The sequence below is a fragment of the Gymnogyps californianus genome, chromosome 23, assembly GCF_018139145.2.
Source record: "Gymnogyps californianus isolate 813 chromosome 23, ASM1813914v2, whole genome shotgun sequence".
Classification (NCBI taxonomy): Eukaryota; Metazoa; Chordata; class Aves; order Accipitriformes; family Cathartidae; genus Gymnogyps; species Gymnogyps californianus.
In genome coordinates this window covers 981,469-991,724 of record NC_059493.1, presented here as the reverse complement: position 1 = coordinate 991,724, position 10,256 = coordinate 981,469, and the positions used below count along the sequence as shown (strand labels likewise).

Sequence of the window (10,256 nt, the reverse complement as noted above, 5' to 3'; positions counted from 1 at the left end):
ATCCGTGTGATGAGTTGGCAGGCAGGGAACTCTTGGGGTGCAGGGGGGGGGTCCCCCCCCGCTGCCTGCACCGCCCAGGCTCAGTTATCCCCACCCTGAAGCAGCGGCTGAGAACGGGCAGCTCGGTGCACCGATGGGAGCAGCATCGCTGACACCCGGCCTTCGGGGTGGCTCCGTATCGGGGCCCCGCGCCATCGAGGGGTTGACTCCGCGGTGCCGCCGCACGTTTCGGGGGCCGATCCCAGCCGCCGCGGACCCCGAAACGCCGGTGCTGCCCCCCCTACCCCCCCCCCACGCACCGGCCGAAGGCATTTTCAGTGAGGCGTTTTGGGGGTGCTGCTGCAAAGGAGCCCCCCAAATACAGGGCACTGCTTGCCCCCCAAAATATGGGGGGGGGTGCATGCAAGGAGGAGCCGGTTGCCCAAATCTGAGCTGCTCCCCCAAATCCCGGGGGGCACACCCCAACAGAGCCCCCCCCCCCCCCATATCACTCGGTGCTTTCGCCAATGCCAAAGCAGAGCCCCCCCCCCCCCCGCAGCCCCCCGTGTCCCCCCCACTTTTGCTGCTCCGGGACCAACCTGGGTCAGAGGGAAGCAGGGAACCTTTTCCAGGCTAAAATTCCCGGGGTGGGGTGGGGGTGGGGATCCCACGGTGGCCCCCGGCCCGTGCCGGAGGGCGAGTGTCAGGCGACGGCGAGATCCTGAGCATCCCAGTGGGATTTTTCCCCCCAAGGAGAAGGAGGGAGAGCAGAGAGGTCTCTAAGGGGCCCCCCCACATCACTGGGTGCCTGGGGGGTGGGGGGAACACGACACCCCCAGGCTGCACACATCCCCCCCCCCCCCCCCCCCCCCAGCATCCCTGGCCGCCTCCGCCCTCGCCGCACCCAACACCGCTGCGGCAGCCGCAGGGATGGCGGATGAGGATAAAAAAAAAATAGGGAATTTTTTTTTTGGGGGGGGCTGCAGCATTGCACCCCCTATGGATAGGGATTGATTGGGGAAGGGGGGGTCGGGTACCCACCGCCCTCGGAGGATAAAGGCCTGCGGGGGGGGGGGGGGGGATGCGCTGCAGCCCCCCCATATCTGCATGCAGCCAGCTTGGGGGATGAGACAAAAGAAGGAAAAGGGGGGGTGGGGTGTCACCCAACTGGTCCCCCCCCCCCCCCTCCAGCCCCCCCAAACCCTCCCCGGCGGAGGGGGATGCTGCGGCCGGGAGGATGCTGCCATCACCCACCTCCTCCTCCTCAGAGCATCCTGACAAAGAGCCGGCCCCCCCCAGCCCCCCCGCGCAGGTCCAGCTCCCTCTGCCGACACGCCACGCGTGGCCCCGCCCCACCCACGGGGGGGGGGGGGGAAGCCCACGGACACCCCCCCCCCCCCCCGGGAAACTTAATGGGTGCAAATAAACAGGGAGGGGAAACACCCACCGGCATCACAGACACCCCAAAAATCCCATTTTATTACGAGATCGTTAATTGGGAGTTACACTCGATAAGCCATTACCTGGTGGGGGAAGGAGCAGCACTGCTAATTGCTAATTACATTTGCATAGAGCAATTAGTTACAGCACTTGCCTCCCCACCGCGTTTTAGGGGTGATGGACACCCCCCCCCCCCATTTTGGGGACAGGGCAGGTTGAGGTGCTGCTGGGTTTAATGGGATGCAGGGCTGGATCCGGCCCTGGGATGGGAGCCACAGCCCCAAAAATGGGTGCTGGAGCATGGAACTGGGCCGTCACACCGGGTCCCTCGTGGGTCTCCGCAGGACACCCTGTTTTTTCAGGGATTGGCTGGAAAAACCTTCAAGAAACAAAAAAAAATGGGTTTTTTTTCCTCCTTTGGAATATTTCTGGGGGGTAAAAGCTGATTTGAAGCAACCCCCGTTTATGTCGATCTAAACCAAAGGCTCCCAAAAAACCCGAGCCCATGGGTGGGAGCTCCCTGGCAAGGCCCATGGGTGTCGTCGTCCCCCCCCCTCCCCACCCTGGGTGCACCCCACCCCATTGCCCTCGGCCAGGGCTGACCCCCAACTCACCGGCCCCCCGCTCTCCTGAGGCAGCCCCGGGCAGGGGGACAGAACGGGGGGACCCCATGGGCAGGGGGGGCACTGGCAGGCCAGGTCCCGGGGGCCCCCCCCAGGGGCACCCGCCCGCTGTCACCCAGCTCCTGCTCAGCATCGGTGTCCTGCCGCTGGGAAAAGGGGGAGAAAAGGGCAAAGGGGAATTAAAGAAACACTGAAATTGAGGTGCCCCCCCCCGAGAAACAGCTGAGACACCCCCCCCCCGAATAATAATAATAAATCAATTTATTTTTAATTTTCAAATTAATTGCAACCTAAAAACGTCAAGCTAGAAAATCCTTATCAGGCCCCCCCAAACACACAGATGTTAGAGGGGGGTTTAGGATGCAGGGTCTCTATTTTGGGGTGAGCCCCCCCCCCATTCCTGTACCTCGAAGCCCCCCGTTTCTTCCAGGACCAGGCGCAGCAGGCGGATGTACTCGGCGGCCGCTTTCAGGGTGTCGACTTTGCTGGGCTTGCGGTCGCGGGGGATGAGGGGCACGATGGTCTTCAGCTTCGAGAAGCCGCTGTTCAGGTTTTTAATCTGCCAGGAGGAAATAAATCGAGGTACGCCCCGCGGGGATCCGCGGTGGGGGGACCCCGGGATTAAACTGGGCCCCCCGGGATTAAACTGGGCCCTTCTAGATTTAAACTAGGTGTCCCCCCCAGGATTAAACCGGGCCCTTCTAGATTTAAACTAGGTCCCCCCCAGGATTAAACCAGGCCCTTCTAGATTTAAACTCGGTCACCCCCAGGATTAAATGGGGCCCTTCTAGATTTAAACTCGGTCACCCCCAGGATTAAACAGGGCCCTTCTAGATTTAAACTAGGTCCCCCCCCCCCCGGATTAAACAGGGCCCTTCTAGATTTAAACTAGGTCCCCCCCCAGGATTAAACCAGGCCCTTCTAGATTTAAACTAGGTCCCCCCCCAGGATTAAACCGGGCCCTTCTAGATTTAAACTCGGTCACCCCCCCGGATTAAATGGGGCCCTTCTGGATTTAAACTAGGTTGTCCCCCCAGGATTAAACGGGGCCCTTCTGGATTTAAACTCAGTCACCCCCAGGATTAAACCGGGCCCTTCTAGATTTAAACTAGGTCCCCCCCCAGGATTAAACCGGGCCCTTCTAGATTTAAACTAGGTTGTCCCCCCAGGATTAAACCGGGCCCTTCTAGATTTAAACTTGGTCACCCCCAGGATTAAACGAGGCCCTTCTAGATTTAAACTCGGTCACCCCCCCAGGATTAAACCGGGCCCTTCTAGATTTAAACTAGGTCCCCCCCAGGATTAAACCGGGGCCCCCAAATGCAGAGGCAAAGGCAACCCCCCCTCCCCGCCATAACCTGCTGCAAAGCGACCTCGGGGCGATGCTGCTGGGCGTCCCCCGACTAGAGCAGCCCTGGGGTGGCCCTGGGTGCCACCACGATGGGACATCGCTTGCAGCCCCCTGGGAGTTGGGTTTTGGGGGTGGGGGGGTGCAGAGGGGTTTTTTTGGGGGTGTGTGGGGGGATCCCCTCACCCTCTCACGCTCCTTGGCGTTGGCCGCCTGCCGTCGCTCCAGCACCTCCGCCAGGTCGCCGGCCGGCTGGTAGCCCCCGGCCGGTTGCTTACGCAGGCGGGCGATGGCGGCAGCGCGGGGCAGGGGGCCGTAGCGTTGGCTCAGCACCCTCTCCAGCACCTCGGGGGCCGGGGTGGGCAGCAGGACCCCCGCCGACCGCCCCCCAGCTCCACTAGCCTCCCCCATACCCGAGGAAGGGACAAATCCTGCACCCCAGCCTCACCCCACTGCTCTGCCTCCCCAAAAAGAGGGAAATTACTTGAAAAAGGCCCTTAAATACCCTGGGAGCCCAACGAGCTGCAAGTGGGGCCCAGCCTGGCCTAACGAGCGGGGCGGGCGCAGGGATGGGAGGAGGGGGGGCTCAGGCCGTGCCTCAGTTTCCCTACTCAGCGGCCGAGCCCCCAAAGCCGGTGGCTACAAAGCCTTGACCTGAAAAGGGACCCGAAAACATTTCCCGGGGAGCGGAGCGGGGACCTTTGTGGGGGACAAGGCCTGAGGCCTTGGGGACGGGCAGCTGGCATTATCCCGCAGGGAGAAAGAGGGCTTCGTTTGGGAGGCTTCGTGTGTCCCTAAAAACGTGGGAAGCTCTTTTGGGTGGGGAAAATAAAAAAAAAATATGAGGGATTTAATAACGGCGAGGGCTGTTTTCGGTAGATGGCAGTGTTAGTCCCTGCGATGCTGGAAACCTCGTGGCTGCCGGAAAAAGGGGAAAATTCCCCTTTTGCCCACCAAAACTGAAGCCAGCGGTCACCCTGGGTTATTCACCGTGGGGGGAACCTCATCCCAACCCCGGGATGGTTTTCCCCCTCCTGAAACGCCATCCATCCTCCCCTCCGGTGCTTTCAGGGAGAAAAGCCCCCAAGGCAGCTCACCCTGCTTTTCCCAGGGGGGTTTGGGGGCTGCCGGTGGGGAGCGGGTGCCCTGCGAGGTGCGGGGGGGACGGACGTGTTCCCCCATGCAGGGCTGAAGCTGCCGTGCCTCAGTTTCCCCACACCTGAAAGCACCGCGGCGGGGGTGAAAACCATCCCCGAGCTGCACCGGGGTCCTGACATTTTGCTCCTTGCCCGGAGGGAGAGCGGGGCTGGAGGAGCAAATTGGAAAGAAACCCCCAAATGAGCCCCAAAACGAGCCTCGGAGACGCCTGGAAGGCAGACGAGCTTTTATTAGAACCTCGGAAAACCCAATTTTCCCCTCTTTAATGCTCCGTAATGAGCTTCCCTATCCCGCAGCCGGCTCTGGATAATCACATTATTACTGGCCCGGTTGCGGGGGGGGAGCGGATCTTACAAATTAATCTGAGGGCGGGTGGGTTTAAAGCCAACCCAAAAAAACCGTCTGTGCACGCCTGCTCACTTTTATTCGAAGGTGGAAGCATCCGAGGGGGGAATTAGGGCTGCCGAACCCCCCCGCCTCCCGGCAGCCGGGGTTCGCTCCTTCCCCCTTGTTTTATAGCTGGGAAAATTGCGCCGGTTTGGCTGTTTGTAGATGAAAAATTGAAAGAAAAATGGGAAGGCGGGGGGCGGGCGACGGAGAGGTTTGGGGGTTGCTTGTGCAAATGGGATTCGCAGGAGTCTTGCCCCGATGGGAAGCGAGCAGACCTGGGGGGGGAAATTATTAGGGGTCAGGGTACTTAGGGGTCACAGGTACTAGGGACCATGGTTTTTTAGGGGTCACGGTTATTAGGGGTCCTGGTTATTAGGGACCTTGTGTTTTAGGGGTCACAGGTATTAGGTGTCACAGGTATTAGGGGTCATAGTTATTAGGGACCATGCGTTTTTTAGGGGTTGTTTTTTAGGGGTCACAGTTATTAGGGGTCATGTTTTTTAGGGGTCACGGTTTTTAGGGGTCACGGTTTTTAGGGTCATGGTTATTAGGGGTCATAGTTATTAGGGACCATGCGTTTTTAGGAGTTGTTTTTTAGGGGTCACAGTTATTAGAGACCATGTTTTTTAGGGGTTATGTTTTTTAGGGGTCACGGTTATTAGGGACCATGGTTATTAGGGGTCGGAGTTATTAGGGGTCGGGGTTATTAGGGGTCAGGTTTATTAGGGACCGTGCATTTTTTAGGCATTGTCTTTTAGGGGTCACAGTTATTAGAGACCATGTTTTTTTAGGGGTTATGTTTTTTAGGGGTCATGGTTTTTAGGGATCATGGTTATTAAGGACCATGGTTATTAGGGGTCGGAGTTATTAGGGGTCGGGGTTATTAGGGGTCAGGGTTATTAGGGGTCATGTTTATTAGGGACTGTGCGTTTTTTAGGAGTTGTTTTTTAGGGGTCACAGTTATTAGAGACCATGTTTTTTTAGGGGTTATGTTTTTTAGGCGTCATGGTTATTAAGGACCATGGTTATTAGGGGTTGGAGTTATTAGGGGTTGGGTTATTAGGGGTCGGGGTTATTAGGGGTCGGGGTTATTAGGGGTCACAGTTATCAGGGCTTGGAGTTACCAGCCCCTGCTCGCAAGCAAGCGCAGGGGACCATCTGCAGCGGATGAGGATGCTGCAAAGCCAGACAGGAGTTTATTTTCTTTTCCCCCCCCTCCATTTTCTGCCTCTGCTGGCCCGATGCGTGACATGCACGCCCGGACACAACCCCCCGAAAACGGCGGCGGCCTCGCGGAGCCGGCGTGAGCCGGAGGAGAGCGGCAGTGAAAGGCCGGGGCAGGGGGGAAAGGGCAGAGCTGCTCCGGCAGCGAAGCCTCTCCGGCAGGTTCGCATAAGGGCTTGAGTCGCCCCAACCCAGGCTTAGAGCATCCCCGGATTTCTGAGTTTTGGGGGATTCACCCCAATTTCCCCCCGCCCCGGGGTTGCAGCCTGCTTTGCTCCAGGCCAAGCATCCTCTGCGCAGCTCCCGGCAGGGATGGGAGCTTGGGAAGCATCCAGGGCTGAATTCCTGGAAAACAGCATCCCGGCAGCCCGGGGACGGTTTGCCTATCGGGAACGCTTGGGGCCGAGGCTGTTTTCCAGCCCTTCAGGCTCAAACGTGCCCGGTTATCCCTTTCATTTTCCCTGCTCTGAGCGTGGCAGGAGCAAGAGCTGGGCTTGGGTCCCAAAGCCCCGGCACCGGCTGCCGTCCCCGGGATGCTGCCTGAAGCTGGGTGGCTCCATCTCATCGACTTCATCCCATCCAGCCCGGCCAGTAATGCCGACGCTCCGGTGGGATCTGACATTTGCCGTTATCATGAGACTGGAAAAATTACCCGGCGGTTTCTAATTACCGCAGCAGGGTCAGTGCTGGGAAGGTCAGGGAAGAGGGTTGGTGCCAGGGCTGCGGCACGGCCGGATCCTGGCGCGGGGCAGCTGTTGACATACGATTAAGCCCAATCTTTTTTGGCACGGCCCCAAACGTCTCGGAGGTGGCCGGTCCCTGCCGGAACCGCTGGCCTTGTGCCGACTCCGTGCTGCCTGTGAGCTCCCATGATGGGCTGCTGGCTGGATCCTGGCCGTGGGTGGGGAGCGCCTTAATAAAACACTTTGAGGTGCTTTATTGAGTGGTGGCATCACCTCCGGCAACGGCAGAGGGTGCCGGAGCTGTAGCCGGCATTTCCACCTCTCCCTCCTCCTCCTCTTGCCATCAAACGTGTCCCGAGACGCCCGCTTTCCCCGGGCAGCTGCACCCAGGAATTTGTGGCATCGTTTGTAGCTGGGATTCCTCACCGGGCTGCCGCCGAATGGGCAGATCCCGGTCTCCGAGCTCGCCGGGGGTCACGCCTGACCTGGCGTCGGGACCACCCGTCCTGCTTCCAGTGGGTACCGGCTGCCTGGGGACGGGGCTCGCAGCCACCGGCGTGGGAAATGGGGGAGCGCGGGTTGCCACACAGCTGGCGAGGCCTCCTTAAAACCTTTTATCCTGCCATTAAAGCCAGAAAATCATCTCTCCCGCTGCCATCAATGCTGCCGGCGATATCGGTATCTGCGTCCTCCGAACGCCTTATCTTAGCAAAACATCACCGTGCTCTGGCGGGAGGCAGCGAGCTCCGTCTCAGCCGTTTTCCCAGCTCGCCTGGCTGTTACAGCCAGGAATTTGAAGGCGTATTTGCGAGGGAAAGTCCGGAGGCTGCTTTCGCACCCAGCCGTGGTGTTGCCGTTGTGGGAGTTGCAGCCGGGCGGGTTCCCGGTGCGATGCCGGGGTGGCCGGGGGGCATCGCCATCCTGCCCGCATCCCGGCTGGCTGCTCCTCCATCGCCTCTTTATAAAGAGGTTTAATGAAAAGCAGGAGGTGCCGCGCTGGGGAGGTGAGGATGGTCCCCGGCCACCCACCGAGGTCCCCGGGGGGGGTCCCACGCCGGGAAAGGGCAGGTCTCGCCCCCGCCATGTGCTGAATTATACATGAGGCAGGAGGGACAATAACGGGGTTTATCGGCCGGGTCCGGCGCTTGCCGCGACGAGGATTTTGGCAGGGACGGCGCGAGTGGGGTGGGAACGGCTGGGCGATGGGGCTCACCATCGCTTGGCTCCCATCGACCCGACCCTTTATTACAGCGGGAGTTGAAACGATCCCGGCTTGGTTAAATAAAAATAATAATTAAAGTCCTGCTAGGACTGGTGGGGGGGGAGCGAATAGCTGCCGGGACACCCAGCGATGCCCCCGGCCCCCCCGCCTCCCCAGCCCCGCTCGCTCCCCGGCACATCTCCCATCACCGAACGCTCGCAGTTCATTTTATTTTCCTTTTCCTGGAGATTCCCGGCGCGGACGTGCCAGGGGTTGGATTGTAAAGCTGCCGGCGCCGAGGGCTCGGTGACATTTCCTCCGCGCCGGCAGCAATAGGAGCAGGGACGGAACAAAGGTGGCTCTGTCCTTCCCGGCTTGAAGAAGTCTTTTTGTAAAAGCCGGCAGCCGGCGGAGGGAGGATCCCAGCCTGGAGCAGCCGGAGTCTTCCCCGTCCAAGCGCAGAGGAATTTTTGGAGATAAAGAAAGTTGCCGTCAGCAGAAGGTGTTGCCAAACCCCCGCCGGCCCCGGCACGAGGCAGGTGGGTGCCGGGGGGAGCGGCTCATGGCACGGCCGCCATCGCAGCCGGTGCGGCTGGGAGCACGGTGAGCTTGGGTTCTGGCTGCCGCCGGCCGCCGGCAGCTGGCCCGGGGTCTGGCTTAGTCCTGGGCTGTCACCGTCGGCCACGTGCCCTGGGGACGGGGATGAGATGGGGACAGGGAGCAAGGCAGGGATGGGGATGGGATAGGGACAGGGACCAGGATGGGGACAGGGATAGGGATGGGATGGGGACAGGGACCAAGATGGGGATGGTGACAGGGATGGGGATGGGAATGGAATGGGGACGGGATAGGGACAGGGACCAGGATGGAGATGGGGATGGGGATGAGGACAGTGACAGGGATGAGGATGGGATGGGGATGGGGATGGGACTGGGACAGGGACCAGGATGGGGATAGGGACGGGGTTAGGGTCAGGGATGGGATGGGGACAGGGATGGGGACGGGATGGGATAGAGACAGGGGTGGGATGGGAAGGGATGGGATGGGATGGGGATGGACAGGGATGGGGACGCGGAAGGGGATGGAGCTCAGCTCTGCCTCGATCTCCCCAACCAGCACAGCACCTTGCAGAGGGAAGGTGCCGAGCTTAGAGGCGGACTAAGATTTAGGCTGGGTTTAACCTTCAGCACAGCACCTTTCAAGGGAAGGTGCGAGCTTAGAGGCAAACTAAGATCTAGGGCTGGGTTTAACCTTCAGCACAGCACCTTGCAGAGGGAAGGTGTCGAGCTTAGAGGCCGAACTAAGATTAGGGCTGGGTTTAACCTTCAGCACTTCACCTTGCAAAGGGAAGGTGCCGAGCTTAGAGGCCGGACTAAGATTTAGGGCTGGGTTTAACCTTCAGCACATCACCTTGCAGAGGGAAGGTGTCGAGCTTAGAGGCCGGACTAAGATTTAGGGCTGGGTTTAACCTTCAGCACATCACCTTGCAAAGGGAAGGTGTCGAGCTTAGAGGCCAAACTAAGATTTAGGGCTGGGTTTAACCTTCAGCACATCACCTTGCAAAGGGAAGGTGTCGAGCTTAGAGGCCAAACTAAGATTTAGGGCTGGGTTTAACCTTCAGCACAGCACCTTGCAAAGGGAAGGTGTCGAGCTTAGAGGCCAGAACTAAGATTTAGGGCTGGGTTTAACCTTCAGCACAGCACCTTGCAAAGGGAAGGTGCCGAGCTTAGAGGCCGGACTAAGATTTAGGGCTGGGTTTAACCTTCAGCACATCACCTTGCAAAGGGAAGGTGCCGAGCTTAGAGGCCGGACTAAGATTTAGGTCTGGGTTTAACCTTCAGCACAGCACCTTGCAAAGGGAAGGTGCCGAGCTTAGAGGCCGGACTAAGATTTAGGGCTGGGTTTAACCTTCGCACAGCACCTTGCAAAGGGAAGGCGCCGAGCTTAGAGGCCAAACTAAGATTTAGGGCTGGGTTTAACCTTCAGCACAGCACCTTGCAAAGGGAAGGTGCCGAGCTTAGAGGCCGGACTAAGATTTAGGGCTGGGTTTAACCTTCGGCACAGCACCTTGCAAAGGGAAGGTGCCGAGCTTAGAGGCCGAACTAAGATTTAGGGCTGGGTTTAACCTTCAGCACATCACCTTGCAGAGGGAAGGTGCCGAGCTTAGAGGCCGGACTAAGATTTAGGGCTGGGTTTAACCTTCAGCACAT

General features: G+C 59.3%; 1 protein-coding gene across 1 annotated transcript; it reads right to left on the bottom strand.

The window, feature by feature from the left end:
* Positions 1-1,587: 1,587 nt before the first annotated feature.
* On the bottom strand, positions 1,588-3,801 carry FIGLA (folliculogenesis specific bHLH transcription factor). Its single transcript, XM_050910092.1, has 4 exons — positions 3,577-3,801; positions 2,449-2,601; positions 2,034-2,188; positions 1,588-1,798 (listed from the first exon to the last, which is right to left on the bottom strand). Exons 1-4 carry the CDS (start codon positions 3,799-3,801, stop codon positions 1,588-1,590), a joined length of 744 nt encoding a protein of 247 aa, XP_050766049.1.
* Between the last annotated feature and the right edge of the window lie 6,455 nt (positions 3,802-10,256).

Excerpts from the sequence above, each read along its gene's own strand:
- FIGLA (XM_050910092.1), bottom strand. The coding sequence starts at position 3,801 with ATGGGGGAGGCTAGTGGAGCTGGGGGGCGGTCGGCGGGGGTCCTGCTG. Across the intron at positions 2,189-2,448 it reads AAGAAACGGGGGGCTTCGAG|CGGCAGGACACCGATGCTGA; the intron begins GTACAGGAATGG and ends CCCTTTTCCCAG. Across the intron at positions 1,799-2,033 it reads CTCAGGAGAGCGGGGGGCCG|GTTTTTCCAGCCAATCCCTG; the intron begins GTGAGTTGGGGG and ends TGTTTCTTGAAG.